The 21,677-nt window shown below is 43.3% G+C and overlaps 1 protein-coding gene and 1 pseudogene across 6 annotated transcripts in view; both read left to right on the plus strand.

Annotated features, from left to right (window-relative positions):
* The window catches only part of GRK4 (G protein-coupled receptor kinase 4), a 101,439-nt gene that overhangs the window by 52,259 nt on the left and 27,503 nt on the right, over positions 1 to 21,677 (plus strand). For 5 of the 6 annotated variants that reach the window (XM_006152934.3, XM_027773590.1, XM_027773592.1 and 2 more), the window contains 2 exons: positions 615 to 755; positions 9,485 to 9,675. In XM_006152934.3, coding sequence (XP_006152996.1) covers positions 615 to 755; positions 9,485 to 9,675 — 332 coding nt within the window. Of the gene's footprint in view, positions 1 to 614; positions 756 to 6,763; positions 6,783 to 9,484; positions 9,676 to 21,677 lie in introns of those variants that run through there. The other variant, XM_006152940.2, reaches the window with a different exon arrangement.
* On the plus strand, positions 17,958 to 20,667 carry LOC102489918 (endosome-associated-trafficking regulator 1 pseudogene; annotated as a pseudogene).

The raw sequence follows: 21,677 nt of genomic DNA on the forward strand, positions 1-21,677 counted from the left end.
TGCACTCGTCTGAAAGACAAAGAGACAGAAAGTGAGAACTCACCCCCTGGGGGGGATGACCATGCCACAATCCCTTCTCCTCTATTTTCCTCTTGGACTCTTGGGCACACATGCACACCTGCCTGGCATGAGTTTTAAGCTGCCGGGTCCAGGACTTGACTACATGGTTTGACTACATGGAAGTCCAGCGACATAACCATTACGCCATCTGTTGGTCCCAATTAACAGTTTCTTAACAGACATCTTCTAGTGGATTAAAAAAGGCAAACATAATTGGTCATACTTTGTCAACAGTAATTCTTTTTCTTACGTGTAAAGTCCTCCAATTGGCAAGGTCCTGAAGTGAGCATATTGGAAAGGGAAGTGAGACATTGCTGCTTTTGTGGTCTTCAAGACATCAGAATATAAAGAATCACTTGATTCTCAGCAACCTTTTACAGAGAATCAAGAAAGGAAGAACCAACTCAAAAGCTCCTGTCTGCAGCTAAAATAGTCTAGGCTTATCAAATACTATTGCAAATCTTTATCAGAGAGGATTATCATAGAGAAAACAATTTTCCGTGCCTAAGAAATGTCAGATGTATGTGAACCTCATTTTCTTTTTTTTAAACTAGGTTTGTGCCTGTCAAGTACGAGCTACAGGAAAAATGTATGCCTGTAAAAAGCTAGAAAAAAAAAGGATAAAGAGGAGAAAAGGTGAAGCGATGGCTCTAAATGAGAAAAGAATCCTAGAAAAAGTACATAGCAGATTTGTAGTAAGTATCTTCTTTTAGTGTTCACTGAACATCGCTTGATTAGTAGCTCTCTTATCATAGACCTGCTGCGGGACATACTTTACTTGAAGCCATGGAAATCATCTGGCATGTTTCTTAGTTTAGTGTATGTGGAGTTTTGCGGTCTCCTGCTTGTTAACAGGTAAGAGGTGCTGATAGCTGCTTTATTCTTAGTAACAGTACTCTTGCTTCTCACTTCTGATTTGTTATAAGTCTATTGTCCACCTTCACCCATTTTGTCAATTACTCTTCATACCTTCCAGCTTGCAGAATCTCCAGGTTCCCCTGATCAGCATGGTATGTCCTGGCAATGTGTCCTTTCCTTTCCTTTTTTTTTTCTTTTTGGAGAGGTTTTTGCCATAGGATGTGTGCACTCGCCAGAAAGACAAGAGACAGACAGACAGATAGAAAGCAAGAAATCACCCCCCAGGGGGGATGGCCATGCCACAGTCCCTTCTCCTCCATTCTCCTCTCAGGATCTTGGGCACACACGCACCCGTGCCCAGCGTGAGTTTAAACCACCAGGTCCGGGACTCGAACCACAGTTGACTACATGGGAGTCCAGCGACATAGCCATTACGCTAACTGCTGGTCCCCCCTTTCCTTTTCCTTGTGACAGCTAGAGTTTGTTTCAGTTGGCTACCAGCCTCCAGTTGAATTCTGGTCCACGAGGGACATGTGATGTTTTCTGACAGAGAGATTTTTTGCAGTAGGGCGCGTGCACTTGCCAGAGAGACAGTGAGAGTCAGAGAGACAGAAAATGAAAAAATCATTCCCTAGGGGGAATGGCCACACTGCAATCTCTTCTGCAATCTCTTCTCCTCCTCCTCTACTCTCCTCTCAGGGTTTTGGGCATGCATGCACACATACTCGGTGTGAGTTTCAAACTGCCAGGTCTGGGACTCGAACTATGGTCTGCCATATGAAAGTCCAGCGTCATAACCATTACACAGGGCATGTGATTTTTTTTTTTTTGAGAGGTTTTCGCTATAGGGCACGTGCGCTCGCCAGACAGACAGAGAGAGACATAGAGACAGAAAGCGAGAAATCAACCCCCAGGGGGTTGGTCACGCCGCAATCCCTTCTCCATTCTCCTCTCGGGATCTTGGACACACACGCACACACGCCCGGCGTGAGTCCTAAGCCACCGGGTCCGGGATGCGAACCACGGTCTACTACGTGGGAGTCCAGCGACATAGCCATTACACTAACTGCTGGTTCCCCACAGGGCATATGATTTTGATGTACTTGAAAATGCTTTCTTTGTTTTCATGTGGGCTTCTCTCTTCGGCTTCAGTCTGTTTTCCGTCTTTTCCTTTTTCCGACACTTGGCAAGTTCACTGCTAGACCCTGGACTAAGTATATCCCACCCAACTGTATGAAGCCTCAGTTCTACCTTTGCTCTCTCTGGAAGGAATAGAATTTGGGTGGGCTGATGTGAGGTCAGAGGAACAACTTTATAAGTGTTGAGGTTTTCATCTCCAAACTATCAATAGTCTATCTGCCCTTAATTGTGTATTTCCTGTAGTAACCATTGCAGTATGAAGGCTGGTCAAAGGGAAAATGATGATTTATGATTAAGAGAATGATTTGTATAGTTGGAACTTTTTTCTATGAAATCATTTCTCAGCATTGAGGTCAGTTGCTTTGTGCTGGCACACAAATGTTACAAAACAGTATGCCTTCACTGCTAGATCTGAATTTAGTAACAATTTTTGTGCATATGGTATGTTGGTTTCATGTTCAATTTCATGAAAATCTTCTCTGAAATGGGTTCATCTTCCAGTGGCTTTAAACATATTTGCATAACTCTCTTAAAACCCAGAGGTCACAATCTAGCTTTATGCAAGGGCCATAAGTGGTTTATTCTATTTAGGTAATTTGGTTTCCTTAATGTTGGCCTCTCCTAAGTAAACCTAGGAATATTTCCCCTTACCTGTGATTCTGGTGTTTTTCTCTCTGCTTACAGTTGGCCAGTGAGTCCTGGCCTCTCCCTAGGTCACATTCATCTTCACAGCTGCCCTGACTCATGGCGGCAACACCTCTCCCTGGAGCTCCCTATCTCTGCTGCACTCTTACCCTTCCCAGTCTGTTCTCCATGGAGCAGCTCAGGCCATCTGTGAATTAAATTAGTTGGGCACTTTCCTGATTAAAACTATCCAGTAGCTGCCCATCATTAAGAATAAAACAAGGCTCAGTCCCTGCCTTTCAGGTACTTGGAGACCTGGCTTTTGCTTCTCTAGCACCCCATCTCATCCCACTGGCTATGCCACCTGACTGGAGCACGGCCGCCTCCTCTTGTCCTTGGGTCTCACCCCTGCCCCTCAGGCACTTCTGTGTCCATCACTCTGTGTAGAGTCATCACTATCCAGTGCTTTCCTTACGTTCTTTCATTTGTCTTCTGCCATCTACCCTGCCGCTCTGCAGGGTCTTATTCGCTCTGTGTCTCCAATGCCTAGAACAAGGTTGGAATGATAGAAGATTCTCAATATTATTATTGTTGGTATTATTACTATTATTATTTTTCTAGTGGGCATGTATACTTGCTTTAGGGAGACAGAGAAGGAAAGGAGAAAGCATCCCCTCCCCCATTGAGGATAGTCATTCTGCAATTCCTTCTCCTCTCCATCTCTCCCTTCTTTTAGAGTTTTGGGCATGCACACACATGTGCCTAGTGTGTTTCCCGAGCTGCTCAGTTTAGGACTCAAACCACGAGTGGGCCCTGTAGGATATGGCTGCCTCAGTCACCAGGCCATGAAGCCAACTTTCAATATTATCATGTGTATTATTTTAATATGCTAGTCATAAATATACTTCAACAATATCATTTAATATTATTTTAACATGTAAAATATTATTTTAATATGCATTGACAGGAAAGAAGAAAGAAGGGGATTCTTGTTAATCAAAGAAATAAGTAGTGAGAAATCCCTTGTGGTTTAACTCCATGATCTATTACATTGCTAGCCAGTGACCACAGAAGGTAGTGGGGACCTCCATGGACACTTCTTCCCTCTTTTCCTCCATTCTCAGTGCTTCCTGTCCTCTACCTGTAGCTGGCACTTTCTCTCTCACTGTTTTTTGGTGTGTGTGTGTGTGTGTGTGTGTGTGTGTGTTTGTGAGAGAGAGAGGAAGCAGGAAAGGAAATGATATATATGAATTATTTATCTTATTTTATTTATTATTACTATTTTTCAATTAGACCAGAGAAAGAGAGAGAGAGAAAGGGGAAGTGAGAAAGCAAGCTGCCAGGGCCAGGACTTGAACTGTGGCCAGCCAAATGGGGGTCCAGAGCCTCAACCTCCATGCCACCTGCCAGCCCCCAGAGATATATTTTTGATAGGATCTCAGTGTGTCATGATCCTCCTGCCCCAGCTTCCCAATTTCCCAGAATCACAGGTGTGCACATTTACACCAGGCACATCCAGGTTGCTCCTAGGAACCGTACCTGGGCCCCTCATGTGGCTTCCAGACTCCCAAGTGGTGGCACTTCCTGTGTACCACAGCTGCTGGCCCTGTTTTTCTTTTCTTTCTTTCTTTTTTTTTGTTGAGAGAGAGATTTTTTGCTATAGGGCACTTACACTTGCTAGAGAGACAGAGAGGCAGAAAGTGAGAAATCACCCACCCCCCCCACCCCAGAGGGATGGCCACACTGCAATCTCTTCTCTATTCTACTCCTGGGATTTGGGGGGGCATGCACACATAAGTGCCCAGTGTGAGTTTTGAGCCATGGGGTCTGGGACTCAAAGTGCCATCAACTATGTGGGAGTCCAACAATGTAACTATTACGCCATTTGCTGGTCCCTAAATTTTATTTAATTTAATTAACTTATTTATTTATTTGGAGAGGGTTTTGCTATAGGGCATGTGCACTCGCCAGAAGAACAGAGAGACAGAAAGTGAGAAATCACTCCCCAGGGACAATGGCCATGCCACAATCCCTTCTCCATTCTCCTCTCGGGATCTTGGGCACGCACTACATGTTCCTGTCATGAGTTTAAGCCATTGGGTCCAGGACTCGAACTGCGATCGACTACATGGGAGTCCAGCGACATTGCCATTATGCTAACTGCTGGTCCCCCAATTTTATTTTTTAATTAAGTTTTGTTTTCTTGTTGTTGTTTTGCTATAGGGTGCATACACTCACTGCAGAGAGAGGGAAAATGAGAAATTACCTACCTCCCTGTGCGCCGCTTCCCCCCCTTCTCCCCAGTGGCGAGGGGCACACCACAATTCCTCCCCCAATCTCCTTGGGATTCTGGGCACCCATGCACATTTACTCAGGGTAATTTCTTTTTTTTTTTTCTTTTTCTTTTACATTTTATTGATTCACTAAAGATCTTAATTAATTTTAAAACTCTCAATATAAGCACTGCTGATATATACATATCTATGAACACATGTCTGACTTTAAGCAGAAACCTCAGTGAGTAAAGTGAACATACTATAAAGCAGCATCTTGCTGGGACTATATAGCTTACTGCAGTCATTAAATAGATATTTTTTAATACATTTTTTTTTATTTCAAGAAAAACAGTTCTAGTTTTAATAGATCAAAAAATGTTAAGAGAAACTTGCTTAAGACTTAAAGTCAGGAAATAGGTTAGGATTCAGTTCAAATAGTAGGTAGATGAACCTATCAACAGTTCATGAGAAGACAATAATCCTTAACTATGGAAATCAAAGCATAAAAGAAAATCAGTAATGTTTTAGTCTAAAGTAAAGAAATTATATTTCACCAGTTCAGTCTCATGTAATTAATCTCTCTTCTATTGAATTTGCAGTGTTACTGTGGTCTGATCTTTCCATTTAAACTCTGGAAGTTAACATCAACTCCAAACTTGTCCCTACCATTAGGATGGCTGTTTTCTTGGTTGTTTTTTGTAATCTTATTTCTGTGATTCCGACTTTAGTTTTCCTGGTATAGCACTCCCTTCAGCACTTCTTGGCGAGCTGGCCTGGTGTTGGTAAATTCTTTCAAGTTTTGTTTATCTGAGAATGTTTTTGTCTTTTTTCCCATATGAAAGATAATCTTGCTGGATATAATATTCTTGGTTAAAATAATTTTTCAATGAACACTTTGAATATATTTTCCCATTCTTTCCTTGCTTGCATTGTTTCCAATGAGAGGTCTGACAGCCTTATGGGATATCCTTTGAAAGTAACTTGATGTTTCTCTCTTGCCAAATTTAGCATTTTGTCTGTGTCCGTGGTTTTGGTCAATCTGGCTATAATGTACATTGGAGAAGATCTTCTAGGGTTGATTCTATGTGGAGTCTTTTGTATTTTTTGGGTCTGGATATTTGAATGCCTGTCTAGGTTTGGAAAGTTTTCTTCTGGGATTTTGTGGAAAAGATTATCAATGCCCTTATTAGTTTCTTCACCTTCTGGGATACTGATTATCTTGATGTTTGGGTGTTTAATGATATCTAGTATTACTCATATGCTATTCTCATTTTTTTTGGAGAGATTTTTGCTATAGGGCACGTGTGCTTGCCAGAAAGACAGAGAGAGACACAGACAGAAAGTGAGAAATCACCCCCTGAGGGGGATGGCCACACCACAGTCCCTTCTCCATTCTCTTGGGATCGGGGGCACGCACGCACATGCGCCTGGCATGAGTTTAGGCCACCCGGTCCAGGATTTGAACTGTGGTCAACTACGTGGGAGTCCAGCAACATAGCCATTACGCCGACTGCTGGTCCCATTATTATCATTTTGGGGGGGTTATTTTCTCAGCCTTTTTGGTGAATTTTTCTAGGTCAGAGGTTCTATCTTCTACATCTGAGATTTGATCTTCTATATTATCTAATCTGCTTTTAATACTTTCAAGAGAGGTTTTGATTTTCTGTATTACAGTCTTCATCTCTTAACAATTCCATTTGATTCTTTTTTATGATGCTTATTTCCTCTTTTAGGTCGTGCAAGAACTTCCTCACCTCCTGGAACTCGTTGTGTCTTTTCTCCTACGTCTTCTGGAGTTTGTTGTGTCTCTTCTCTTGCATCTCTGTAAGCTTTGTGTCTATGAATATTTTAAATTTTTTATGTGACATTTCCACGAGTTTCCCTGTATTGTTTGTGGAGGATGAGGAATTATTCTTTTCCCTTGGAGGAGAGATATCTTCTTGGTTTCTCGTAGTTCTTGTGCCTCTTTGGTGGTTTCTGGTCATCTGATGGATTATATGTTTTTTCCTAGGCTTATTTTTTTTAGAGGTTTCTACTACAGGGTGCGTGCGCTCACCAGAAAGACAGAGAGACAAAAAGTGAGAAGTCACCCCCCCCCCCCAGGGGGGATGGCCACACCTCAATCCCTTCTCCTCCATACTCCTCCCAGGATCTTGGGCACGCACACATATGTGCCCAGCGTGAGTTTAAGCCACTAGGTCTGGGACTCAAATGGTGGTCGACCACATGGAAGTCCAGCGACAAGCCATTACGCCAATTGCTGGTCTCCATTTTTTCCTAGTTTTTAGAGTTAAATCTGAGCATTGAGAGGCATGAAGGATGAGGTGACCTGAAATCTCTAAACAGTACTGGTTTTCTCTCTTTGTGCAGCAGATTCCATGGAAATTGGAGATTAATCTGACCCTAAAAATATTCAGATATCTGGCTACCGTGCACCTAGACCTGTCTAGAAACTAGAAACTCAGTGTGTGGAGGCTGGATCCTGGCTAGATCTTGGGTGCAGGAGGGTGAAGTCTGGGAAGAAAGTCTTCAGTGGTCCTAATCCCCTCTTTTCTTTCTTTCTTTCTTGCTTGCTTGCTTGCTTGCTTGCTTCCTTCCTTCCTTCCTTCCTTCCTTCCTTCCTTCCTTCTTCCCTTCCCTTTCCTTCCTTCCTTCCTTCCTTCCTTCCTTCCTTCCTTCCTTCCTTCCTTCCTTCCTTCTTTCTTTCTTTCTTTCTTTCTTTCTTTCTTTCTTTCTTTCTTTCTTTCTTTCTTTCTTTCTTTCTTTCTTCTTTTTGAGAGAGAGATTTTTGCTATTGGGTGCATGTGCTATAGGGTGCATATGGAGAAAGAAAGAGACAGAGAGACAGAAAGTAAGACATCAACCCCCAGGGGGATTGGCTATGCTGCAATCCCCTCTCCTCCACTCTCCTCTCAGGATTTTGGGCACCCACACACACGTGCTTGGTGTGAGTTTCAGGCTGCTGGATCCAGAACTTGAAGGGTGGTCAACCATGTGGGAGTCCAGCAACTAACTATTATGCCATCTGCTGGTTCCATCCAATATGATTTTCATGCTGCTGGTCCAAGACTTGAACGCACAGTCAGTCCTGTGGGATCCAGAGCTTTAACCTCAACACCGCCTGCTGGCTCAGGCCTTACTCTTTTAGTGTACCATAAGCAAGTTGAATTTATTTTGGAAATGAAAAATCAATTCATGTAACTTGTCATATTACCAGAATAAAGGGAAAAAAATAGTCATCTCAGTAGTTACAGAAATAGCTTTTGATAAAATTAAATGACCATTCATGATTAAAAACTACGAGTAAACCAGGTTTAGAAGGGAACATCCTGCAAAAAAATAAATAAATAAATAAATAAAGTCTTTAGTATACATCATACTGAATATGGAAATACAGAACTCTTCCCATAAGATCTAAAATGAGAGTAGGATACCTGTTATCACCATTTCTATTCAATATTATGTTAGGGATTCCAGCCAATGCAATAAGATAAGGGAAAAAATAAATGGGATTAAGGTTAGAGAAGAGAAAAAAGATAAAAAACAGTCACTATTTTCAAGTAACATAATTTGTGGAGAGCACAAGTATGTGGAGATGGCCCCAGACTTTCTATAGAACCTATTGAGGATTTTGTCAAGTGATTAGACATGAATCAACCACAAACAATTAGAAAGTATAAATGTAATAGATTAAGAAACATTAAGGTCTCAGCAAAGATATAACAAAAATGTGTAAGATTTCTAAGCTTAGAACTATAAAATGCTGCTATAACAAATTAAAGAAGGCATAAGTAAGTGGAGTAAAGCCATATTTCTGTATGAGAAGATTCAATCTTGTGAAGATGCTGGTTCTCCTCAATTGATCTATAGATTAATGAATTAAATGCAGTCCCAATGAAAATCTCCACTGTGTGTATGTGTGTGTGTGTGTTGACATACAAATTACCAAGTGAGCAAAAAACTTGAACATGGATTTCACAAGAGAGGATATAGTAGCTAATCAGCATATAAAAAGTATGAGAAATGTCCCTATATTTGCATATTTGGAGAAATGAGCATTAAAATCACTGTAAGAGACCACTATACCTCTACCATGGCTCAAACTAAAAAGATTGTTAACCCAAAATGTTAGAAGGACATGGAGCTAGGAAGAGCTCTCTTACATTGCTGTATGGGATGTAACTTGTGTGCTGAATGCAGGTATTCTGGAAGTATGGAATGTTGGAGCTCAGTGATTAGCACATAGCTTGGAGAAATTATTCCAGTGTCTGTGTGAAGTTCTGCCACCTACTACTCACTTTGACATAGAAAGTCTCTTCTCTTGATGTTGAGCTTCAGTAAAATCATAGGTAAAGGTCCAAGAGGCACATAATGCATGGTATACATTTCTCTGAAGCATATAGTATTTGGATGTTCTAGTTGTAAATTGTGGCTTATTTGAATATTGTTAGTAAATAGACTACCTCACCAATGAATAAGCAGAGTTTTTGTTTGTTTATTTGTTTTTGTGATGCTGTTACCTTTAGGTTAGTTTAGCCTACACTTATGAAACCAAAGCTGCCTTGTGCTTGGTGCTAACCATTATGAATGGAGGGGATTTGAAGTTTCACATTTATAACGTGGGCAATCCTGGCTTTGATGAAGAAAGAGCTGTTTTCTATGCTGCAGAAGTATGCTGTGGCTTGGAAGATTTGCAGAAGGAAAGAATCGTGTACAGGTAAGTGTGGTGCTACCTTGTGGAGCCCATGAGCCTCGAGACCCATTCTCCCTGGGCCCTAGGCATCCCCAGGCTCATTCTAGCCACTTACAGGCTGAGAAGGAGGGCAGCTAGAAGCCCCTTGATGGCAATTCACTCACACTATGGCCAGTCATTGAAAACCATTTTACTTTCTTTTACTTCTAGTAGATTGTCTTTTTGAAGCAGAAGTTTGTTTTTGTTTGTTAAGTTGATCAAATAAAGGTGGTACTACTCACATAAGCATGAGATGAACCCATTTCCAAGATTCTTGGCAGTTTTTTTTTTTTTTTTTTTTTTTAAGGAAAGGAGATTTTTGCTATAGAGTGTATGCACTCGCCAGAGAGATAGAGACAGAGAAAGAGAAAGCAAGAAATCACCTCTCAGGTGGGATAGCCATGCTGCAATCCTTTCTCCTCTATTCTCTTCTTGGGATTTTGGGCATGTACACACACGCACTTGATGCGAGTTTCAAGTTACTGAGTCTGGGGCTCGAACCTTGGTTGAATATGTGGGAGCCCAGCCACATAACCATTACACTGTCTGCTGGTCCCTATTTTGGCAGTTCTGATAAGGATATTCACTATGTCCCAACAAGATAACATAACCATTAAATGTTTTATTTTTTCATCTTAGAATTTAAAAAAAAGTCAAATTAAACTTAATAATTAGAATTAGCTTTGTGGGGGCCAGTAGGTGGTATGGTAGTTAAGGCATTGAACTCCCACATGGCTGACTGCAATTCAAGTCCTGGACCTGGCGGCTTGCTTTCTCACTTTCTCTCTTTTTCGCTGCCTCTCTCTGGTGAGCACACATGCCCTGTAGCAAATTAAAAAATAATAATAATGGTAAATAAAATGAAATAATTCTAAAAAATTAGTTTTGTGTAATCACTGTGTTTAGTTTTAGGAAAAAATAGTTCCTTTTTCTATCCCTTCAGTGCTGATGTTCTAGCCTCTGAGTTTCCTGTGCTCTCCTGGTCACTTTCATTCATTCCGTTCTGTGGGTTTATCTACCAATTATATGCAAATTATTCCCTAACAGCTGTTCCTAGCCTTACCCCTTTCCCTAAATTCCAAAGGGTATTGTACATCTCTTGCCCTTATTTCCTAAACTCCCATCTAGTCGGTCACTGGTTCACTCATAAAAGCTCCCTTGGTAGGTGGAGATAAATTAGTCTCCTTAAAACCAGTCTTGCCCCTGTCCTTGTTCCATGAGATCCTTCGCAAGGCCTTTCTTTTGGAGAGGTTTTCGCTATAGGGCGTGTGCGCTCGCCAGACAGAGAGACAGAAAGCGAGAAATCACTCCCCAGGGGGGATGGCCATGCCGCAGTCCCTTCTCCTCCATTCTCTCGGGATCTTGGGCATGCATGCACACGCGCCTGGCGTGAGTTTTAAGCCACCAGGTCTGGGACGCGAACCGCAATCAACTACATGGGAGTCCAGCGACATAGCCATTACGCTAACTGCTGGTCCCCATGCAAGGCCTTTCTGAATGCAGTTCTAATTCCGTTGCATTGTCCCCTGGTGCAGGACCTGATAGCATTTCTTTGTCACCTTGTAAGGCAGCCTCTTGTGACTCTTCATAATGCAGCCCCACATCTTCAGACTCTTGTCCTGTTGCTTCCAATTGGGTACCTTCTGTCCTGACTAATGCAAATATTTGCAGTTTCCAGAACTTCTCAAATGTCCATCTCAGTGCCTTTGCATAAGTTATTCCTGTGTTGGGCATCTTTATTCACTATGGCCTCTCTTCCTATCATTCTGAGACACTCTCACTTTTCTAGACTGAGCCCAATGATGTCTTTCCTCCCTGGCAGCATGATTGTGTGGTTCTCCTCTGGCATCCTCATGGTACTCTCTACATTGTCCACTCTTGAGCTGGTCATGCCAGGCTATGAACTTCTTAGAAGTCTTTGACTATACTCATTCTTATGATGATGAACCTTGAGTTTTTCTTTCGCATATGTCTCCCATAGCCAAGTTAAATATTTCCCAAGGACAGGCACAGATAGTGGGCCTGATGTTGCTCCACCTAGAGCTGTTGAACAAGGGGCAGCTTACTGTCCTGGCAACGTTTCCTCTAGAGACAAAGGTGGTTGACTGAATTGAGGATGCCTTGTGGCTATTACTTAGAGATTGAGTTTGGTGGCACTGATGCATAGTGAAAACCTAAAGTTTGAGTCCTGTGTTACTCCTCGAGTAAATCACGTTTTAATAGATGATTACAATTAAACCTCTGTACTTGCCATCAGTCTTAAAATGAATTACTAGATTGGCTAGAAGATTCTCATTCCCATGATCCTTTCATCTCTGCATCTTATTTGCCTTCCAGGCTGAACTGGTGAGAGATGTGGTTGGTCAGCCTTAACTCAGTGGGAGCTGGACCATATCAGTCTCATTTACTGCTGTGTCCATAATACTTAAATCCATAGGTGTCTGTTAAATATATGTTGAGTGAATGATTGATGGCTTCCAGTTTCTAATGGTATCCACCTTTTTATCTTTATCTTTTAAAAGAAAAATTTGCTATAGGACATATGTGCCCACCAGAGAGAAAAGTAAGAAAGCACCCCCTATGGGGAATGGTCATGCTGCAGTCCCTTCTCCTGCATTCTTCTCTTGGGATTTTGGGCATGCACCTGGTATGTTTTTTAAGCTGCTTTATCCAGAACTCGAACCTACAGTCAGTCATGTAGGATCTGGTCATTTTAACCACCACACCAAAATATTTCTGGTTAGCAAAACCATTTCTTAATCAAAGAAGTCAACCTTTTATTTAAAATTAAACAACAGTAACAAAATGTTCACGTGTGTATGAATGTGTTTGCATGTGTGTGTGTCTAGGTAAGTACTTTCTCAAACTTCTTTGTGGTATTTCTTTTCTTTCTTTCTTTGTTTCTTTTTTAATTTTTCTGAGAGAGATTTTTGCAGTAAGTTGCATGTGTGCACCAGAGAGACAGAGAGGAAGAAAGCAAGAAATTCCTCCAGGGGGGATGGCCACGCTGCAATCCCTTCTCTTCCATTCTCATTTTGCGCTCTTGGGCATGCACACCCATGTGCCTGATATGAGGTTTAAGCCACTGGGTCCAGGACTCAAACCACACCATACTACATGGGAGCATGGGAGTCTAGCAATGTAACCATTACGCCATCTGTTTTTTTTTTTTTTTTTTTTTTAGTTTGCAAGAGGGTATATGTCCTCACCAGATATAGAGAGAGGAAAAGTACACCCTATGAGGCACATTCATACCACAATCCCTTCCCTTCTCCTCCATTTCTCACTCCTTTTGGGATTTTGCATAGATGCCTTTGTGTTTTTAAGCCTCGGGGTCCAGGTGTGGTCAACCATGTAGGATCCAGCTGCCTTAACTACCAGGCCACAGACTTGTCCTCCTATGCCTTTTTTTTTTTTTTGTCTATTTATTATATACAAGTTTGCACATTATAGGGAGAGAACCCCCACAGTGGTCAACAGGGCCTGTCCATTCCACAATTCTTTTTCCTCCAATTCTCCATCCTATCAGGACCTGGCTATGTGCATGCCCAGTGTGCTTTTCTTTTCTTTCTTTTTTTTAAATTTTTTTTTTTTTATTTTAAGGTTTTTGCCATAGGGCACATGTGATCTCCAGAGAGAGAGAGAGAAAGGGAAGATGAGAAATCACCCCCTAGTGGGGATGACTATGCTCCAATTCCTTGTCCTCCATTCTCCTTGCAGGATTTTGGGCATATATGCACACCACCTGGTATGATTTTTCAAGCCACTGGGTCCAGGACTCAAACTGCGGTTGACTATGTGGGAATCCAGCACATTAATCATCATAGTACTTGCTGATCCCACCCAGCATGTTTTTCACAGCTGTATGGCATCCAGCTTCCTCTACATAGCACTTAACTGCTGTGTTACCAGGCCAGCCTTTAAATGTCTTATAAAAATTACCTTAAGGGGACCAGCAGTTAGCATAATGGCTATGTCGCTGGACTCCCATGTGGTCGACCGCAGTTCAAGTCCCAGACCCGGTGGCTTAAAACTCATGCCGGGCGTGTGTGCATACGTGCCCAAGATCCCAAGAGGAAAATGGAGAAGGGATTGCGGCGTGGCAATCCCCCTGGGGGGTGATTTCTCGCTTTCTGTCTCTCTGTTGTCGGGTGAAAACCCCTGCCCTATAGCAAAAAAAAAAAAAAAAAAAAAGCAAAAACTCTCAAAAAAAAATACCTTAGGAATATACTAGCCGTAAAATCAGATTAATTGAAATCTTAAGTTAGGATCAGAGTCCATGAGTGCCCTGACATTATCTGGATATTGTCATGCAAGAATAATCAATGCCTTTGTAAATAGCATTTAGGTTTTGGATTGTAATTTCTGTTAATGTAAAAGCTTTTCCTCAGGGAAGTCCTTGGCCTGTCAGTGACTGGACAAGTATAACATCAGCCTTGTGCATATTCTTCAGCCTCTCTAATGAGGATGTGTTTCGATAGTGTAATTTCTCTCTCTCTCTTTTTTTTTTTTAGTTTCTTCTTTTGGAGAGGTTTTTGCTATAGGGCACATGCGCTCACCAGACAGACAGAGAGAGACAGAGAGACGGAAAGCAAGAAATCACACCCCAGGGGGGATGGCCATGCCACAATCCCTTCTCCATTTTCCTCTCGGGATCTTGGGCACGCATGCACACGCACCCAGCGTGAGTTTTAAGCCACCGAGTCCGGGATGCAAACCATGGTCGACTACATGGGAGTCCAGCGACATAGCCATTACGCTAACTGCTGGTACCAAATTTCTCTTAAAATTACAATAATTATTAGGTCATTAGAAAGTCATGATGCATAAGTTCAATAATACAATAATATCTGTTGCCTTATGACACAAATCCCCATAAGACCAAATTGAGACAAAACATATATACACACACACACACACACACCCCCATATATATATATATATTTTTTTTTAGATAAGTTAGTTATGCCTTTCTTTAGTAGAGAGAGTAGAAAATGTTTCAGAAGAAAATTACAATGCACTTGTTACTAGATTGTAGCTTTGTCCATATACTTAGTTTAATTAAGATTTTTTGTGAATCAATAAAATGTGAAAAAAATGTTTAGTATGGGAAGGAGGGAGGGGAAAGATGAAGAAAAAAAGTAAAAGTATGTTTAATTGACAAAAAAAAGAAGCTATTTGCCAATGATAATGTTTGTCGTACTTTCTTTGTCTTATTGATATGCATGGTATTAGTGCTGCAAAAAGAAATGTTGTACATTGTAAAAGGTATATGTGATTAAGTGTAAATTAAAAAAAAAAAAAGAAAAAGAAATCTATTAATGAAATGCCATGAGGGAAAACACCAATGGGAAAGAAGAGTTGAGACGAATAGAAACATTGAGCCTCGCTCATGCTTTGGGAAAATTCCAGAAATGAAAGGCGCAGATGAAAAAGTAAAAACCTAAAGGAGAAAGCATGTGAGACTGTCATGAGCCACAAAGGTATTCTCTTTTGCATAAATATACATAAAACCATATTCTATATCTATATTAGTTGTAAAGTATCATTACATTCATTATAATTTTCCAAATAAAAGTGACCATCCACTTAAAAAAAAAAAAAGAAAGTCGTGATGCATTTTTTAAAGAATTGTTTTATGGGAACCAGCAGTTAGCGTAATGACTATGTCGCTGGACTCCCACATAGTTGACCGCGATTCGCGTCCCGAACCCGGTGGCTGAAAACTGACGCCAGGCACATGTGCGTGCCCACCCCCGCTTAGAACACTCCTGTCCTTTATCGCACCAGGTCCTTCCTCTTCCTGCTGGCCACTGGCTAAAGACCCCTGCCTAGAGCAGTGACCGGCAAACTTATTTTTAAAGAATTATTTTATTGAACTTTATTTATGTTTACTTATTTATTTTTATTTATTTATTTATATTTATTGGACCAGAGAGGGACAGAGTGAGAGAGAGAGGGAAAGTGAGAAAGCAAGCCACCAGGCTTGGGATTCAAACTGTGGTCGGCTACGTGGGAGTCCAGCACCTTTAACCACCACACCACCTGTCGGCTCCCATGATGCATTTTTGTATAGAAAAAACATGTCAAGACTTTTCTGACAACTCAATTTTTTTTATCAATATGTATATAGCTAAAACAAAAAGAGTATGAACATTTTGGAGTTGACATTTTTTAAAAATAATTATTTTATTTAACTTTTTTTTATTTACTTATTTTAATTTGACCAGAGAGGGACAAAGCAAAAGAGAGAGAGAGTGGGAAAGTAAGAAAGGAAGCCACCAGGTCTGGGACTTGCACCGCTTTGGCCATGTGGAAATCTAGTGCCCTTAACCACTATGCCACTTGCTAGCTCCTGGAATTGACTTTTTAAAATAATAATAATAATAATAATAACCTTTATATATTTTTTGGAATTATTTTGTTTAACTTTATTTATTTACTTAAATTTTGAGCCAAGAGGGACAGAGTAAGTGAGACACAGAGAGAGAGGGAGAAAGTGAGAAAGCAAGCTGCTAGGTCCAGGTTTTGAACCGCAGGCAGCCATGTGGGCATCCAGAACCCTTAACTACCATGCCACCTGCCAGCCCCTGGAGTTGACTTTTTAATTGCCAGAAGGCACTTGCTACCATGCCAGGGAGATCAGAGAGAGAGAGAGAGAGAGAGAGGAGAAAGTATCACCCAGTGGAATGTGGTCACACCTCAGTCCTTTCTCCTCCATTTTATCACTCTGTCAGGACTTTGAGAATGCATGCATACTCACTTGGCATGTTTCTCAAGCCACTAGGGTAGAAATTTGATTTTTTTTTTTTTTTGGAGAGGTTTTTGCTATAGGACGCATGGGCTTGCCAGAAAGACAGAGAGAAAAGAAAGAGAGATAGGAAGCAAAAAATTAATCCCCAGGGCAGACAGCCACACCACAATCCCTTTTCCTCCATTCTCCTCTTGGGATCTTGGGCACACACGCACACGTACTTCGTGTGAGTTTAAGACACTGGGTCCGGGTTTTGAACCATGATAAACTACATGGGAGTCCAGTGACATAGCCATTACACCAACTGTTGGTCCCCTGAACTACAGTCAGCCATGTGGGACCTGGCTCCCTTAACCACTTGACTACAGGGCCAGCCCAGAGTTGACTTTTTCAAAAGTGCTTTCAGTTTCAATGCATTTTCTAGCAATTAAATTAAATTTAAACACACAAATACACCAAAACTGTAGGGATTGATTTTGAACTGGGCTTCTCACACTAATGATCTCACAAATCACAAAAGGTCAGATGAAAATGCTCTGACTCAGTAGGTCTGTGGTTGGGCCCAGTGTTTGCATTCTAACCAGCTCCTCAGTGATGCAGGACACATTTAGAACAGCGAGGATTCAGATAGTCCTATAAGACTTTGAGAGTAGGATGGGGGTGTGTGTGTTGAGGTTGGATATAACACTTGGAATAATAAAGGAGACTGGACGTTCCATATCAAGGAGGGTCTCTTTGTTTATTTAGATGAGTTATTTATTTTATGAGAGAGAAAGAGAGATTTATTGTGTCTCACTATGTTTGGATCGTCTTACTCCAGCCTCTCAGCTATCTAGGACCAAACGTACATGCCTCCATGCTCACCCTATTTAAGTTGGTCTGGAAGTGAGTCCAGGCTTCCCATGTAGCTGCACCCTCATCATAGCAGCATCTTAGCAGTGTGCCCTACTGTGGCTAAGCTACTTTTTTTTTTTTTTAATTAGGTTCTTGCCACAGAGCATGTGCGCTCATCTGAGAGACACAGAGCCAGAGAAAGTGAGAAATCACCCCGGGGGGGGAAGGCTATACTGCAATCCCTTCTCCATTTTCTTCTCAGGGTTTTGGGCACACACACATACTTGCCCAGTGATTTTTTTCAAGCCACCTGGTCCAGGACTTGAACTGCAGAGTATTTAGCTAGCTAGCTACTATAGGGCACATGTGCCTACTAGGGAGGGAAAAAATGAGAGCGAGAAAGTGAGAGAGCATCTCCCAAGGAGATGACCTTACCACAACCTCTTCTCCATTTTCCACTTGGGGTTTGACGTGTGCACACACATACCTGGTGTGTTTTTCAGGTCACCAGGTCTGAGAGTTGAACTTTGCAGTCAGCCCTGTGGGATCCAGCTGCCTTAACCACTATGCCATGGCTGGCCCCCATGTTGTTTTAAATAATTTTTATTAGTAGTTTTTTTTTTTAATACAGGAAAGAATAAAAATGCTCATCATCATACCACCCAGATAACACAGGGGCATGGGCACCTGGCTAGAAAACAAACAGTACCAAAGGCAGGAGCTTCTGCCAGACCTGCTCTTAGTCTTCCCTATCAGTCCCTTTCCTTTGGGCGCCTTCCTGGAGGAAAGCTTCCCAGAAGCTGCCTGCATGTACACATTCACCTTCACAGGAGCTCTTGAGCACGTAATTCCTCATCTTGTTCTGGGGATGTGGTTTCTGACATGGGGAGGCTTTCACAGAGACTGAGTCTGTGAGTGCTGTGAATGTCCTTAGTCCCATTCCCGTTCCCTTTCCTTTCGCTCTTGCTTTATTTCCAGGGCCATTGTTTTGCCCTGATGCTTTAGACCTTCCTCCTGGGTTCTAGTGTTGTGTCCACAGATTGGCAGGAGCTGCTCAGGGTAGCTGGATCTTTGTCATGAGGCCAAATATGAGATCAGAGTTAAATATAAATCCTTTAAAAATAATATTTTTCAGGACCAGCAATTGGCGTAATGGCTATGTCGCTGGACTCCCATGTAGTAGACCGCAGTTCGAGTCCTGGACCCGGTGGCTTAAACTCACGCTGGGTGTATGTGCATGCATGCCCAAGATCCCGAGAGGAGAATGGAGGAGAAGGGATTGCGGCATGGCCATCCCCCCCGGGAGATGATCTCTCACTTTCTGTCTCTGTCTCTCTCTGTCTTTCTAGCAAGCGCACGCACCCGATAGCAAAAAAAAAAAGAAAAAAAGTTTTTCACTTGAAGGGAAAAATTAGTTAAGTAGTTTGAGGTAGTACCATTAAGATGTTTTAGTCTTTATGATTTAAATTTATTGGCAGTTTGTGGCATGCCTCGACCTTTGCAGTAAGATTATTCATAGAACTGCAATTATGATTAATCAGAACTGCTATTAACTTATACTTCCTGCTATGAAACATGATTTTTTTAGAGGTTTTTGCCACCGGGTGCTTGAGTTTGCTAGAGAGAGAGGGAGAGACAGACAGTGAGAGGGAAAGTGAGAAATCACTCCTGAGGGGTGATGGCCACACCACAATCTCTTCTCCTCCATTCTCCTCCTGGGATTTTGGGAGTGCGTGTGTGTGCTCAGTGTGAGTTTCAAGCCACTGGGTCCAGGACTTGAACCATGGTTGGCCATGTGGGAGTCCAGCAACATAACCACTATGCCAACTGCTGGCCCTGTGAAATATGATCTTATCCAAATCCTGTAATAACATGGTGAAGTGAAGTGGGTGGTAATACCTCCATTTGACAATTGAGGATACTACCGCTCAGAGAGAGGTTAAGGCCATACATCTGATCAGTGGTGGAGCAAAGATTTGAACCATTTTTGGCTAACCCCTCTCCCCAAACGGAGGCCTACTGTGAGAAATTTTCAGTTTTAAGTTGTTAAAACTTTAAAATATATGAATGATAACAGATAATGAGGGGCCAGCAGATGGCATGGTGGTTATGGTACTGAATTCCCACATGCTCAACCACAGTTCGAGTCCTCGATCTGGAGACTTGCCTTCTCACTTTCCCTCTTTCTCTCTGTGTCTCTCTGGTCAGTGTATGTGTTCTATAGCAAATTTTAAAACAATAATAAATAATTCTTTTTAAAAAACATATTGAGTTACATTCATTAAGGATAACTGCAGCACGGAGCGGTGGCGGCCCTAGGCCGGCCCGGGCGCCCGCGGCGATGTCGGGCGGCCTGGCAGGGGGCGGGTGGCTGGGCCCTGCCCCTGCCCCAGCTGGACTGCGAGCGCGCCTGCGGCCCGCGGCCGGCCTTCGCCCATGTGCCCAGCGCTGTGCTGTCCGTGGGAGACGCAGACGATAAACTAGAAGATCTCGATCTCGAAGAGGCAAATCCATTCTCCTTCAAAGAGTTCCTGAAATCCAAGAGCCTTGGCCTGTCAGAGGACACGGGCAGCAGTAGGGTTTACTCCAAGGAAGCCTCAAGGCACTCCCTGGGACTCGGCCACCACTCCCCGACCATGGGGTACGGCCTGGGTTATCAGCAGCCGTTTTTTGAGGACCCAACTGGAGCCCGCGACCTCCTGGACGAAGATGATTAGGATGGCGGGTGGAATGGGGTCAGACGCACTCCTCCAGGGTCCCAGCCAGCATGCCGCCCTGCGGCACATACCTGTCCTTTTTCTCCACCCCGTGGGAGCTGGCGGGGCCTGAGTCTCTGTTCCCCTGGGCACTCAGCGACACGGACTCACGTGTGTCGCCGACGTCTCCGACGGGGAGTCCGAGCACAGACTTCGCAGCCCATGGAGAAAGACGAGAACTCAGCTAAGAAAGCTGAGTGAGGTTCAGAGCTTCTCTGAAACTCAGAAATGGTGAGGACTCTGGAGCAGAGATTAGAAGCGAAGATGATTAAGGAGGACAGTGACTACCGCCACCTGGAGGCGGTGATTTAGCAGAAATGGGCCTCCTTAAAGGCAGAAAATCACTGAGGAAACTGAAACAGGAGATAAGTTTGCTCCAGGCACAGCTCTCCAACATCAAGCGTGAGAACGAGGCCCTGTGAGAACGAGGCCCTGCACTCCGGCCAGGGCGCCAGCCTGGCAGTGGTGAAGCAGAACACGGACGTAGCCTTGCAGAATCTCCGTGTGGTCATGAACAGTGCACATGCTTCCATAAAGCAGCTGGTTTCCGGAGCCGAGACCTTGAACCTGGTCGCCGAGATCCTCAAGTCTGTAGACAGAATTTAACAAGTTAAAGAGGAGGAGGGCTCTTGAGCTCTGTGCTCCCAGCCCACAGCTCCGCGTCGGCTCACCCGCGCTTTATCCGAACACGTGTTGTGTCAGCGCATGGCCTTCACCTGGGTGAAGCGTCGGATAGCGAGGTGATGACTCCTGACCTGGAACAGTGGAGCTGGCCACCTGCCCTGACTGGCTCCTCCGGCATCCCACAGTTCAGACGACTGTTGATAGATGCTGATAATCTATTGGAAGACATTTTTGCATAAGCAAGTGACTTTTAAAAATGACTAAATGTGGAAATGGCAGTTGTGGAAATAGCGTGTTCTGTTCCCGCCCTGGAACGGCCCCAGTGAGCAAACCCAGCTGGCCACTCCAGGTTTCCCGAGTAGGTGGAGTGCCAGGTGAGGGCACCCGTCGCCCCTGGCTCAGAGCTCACGCCCGCAAGCTTGCCTGGACGGCTCCTGTAAGCGGCAGCCTGAGTGAGGAGCCACCTGGTGGGGCCCACGGGGACCGAGTTCCCAGACATTCCACCTGTACTGCCATCTTGCCCTCTGGGAGTGTTCTGATGGGACACTGGCTGGGGTGTCGTTCCAGGAGGCACTCTGCCCCAGGAGGCTCAGGAGTTGAGACCTTTGGGGACCTGCAGGGCCTTGGGGGCAGGGGCCCATCCTCCCACCGCCTTCCCAGCCCTCTCCCAGGCGGGGCCTGGCACACTGCAGGCCTGTGGCCCTTCCCTGTGGGTGCTACTTGCTAGCTTCCCTCCTGTTCGCGTTAACAGCTTAGTAAACACTGACGTTCGTACACACAAAAAAAAAAAAAAAAAAAAGGATAACTGCTTTCCTTTTTACTGGGCTGCACATTTTATCACTGAAATGTCTTTGATTCTCTATGTGGAGCACCTCATTTTGCACTGTCATCATGTGTAAGTTGATTTTGAATGAATTTTATAGAATTCCTTGTCTGCCGTGTGACAACTAAAACCAGTGACAACATGGAGGGCTCTTCTATTCTGGCTGTTGCTCATTGCCATGAAGATATTGTGGTTA

The sequence above is a fragment of the Tupaia chinensis genome, unplaced genomic scaffold (assembly GCF_000334495.1).
Source record: "Tupaia chinensis unplaced genomic scaffold, TupChi_1.0 Scaffold000360_1, whole genome shotgun sequence".
Classification (NCBI taxonomy): Eukaryota; Metazoa; Chordata; class Mammalia; order Scandentia; family Tupaiidae; genus Tupaia; species Tupaia belangeri.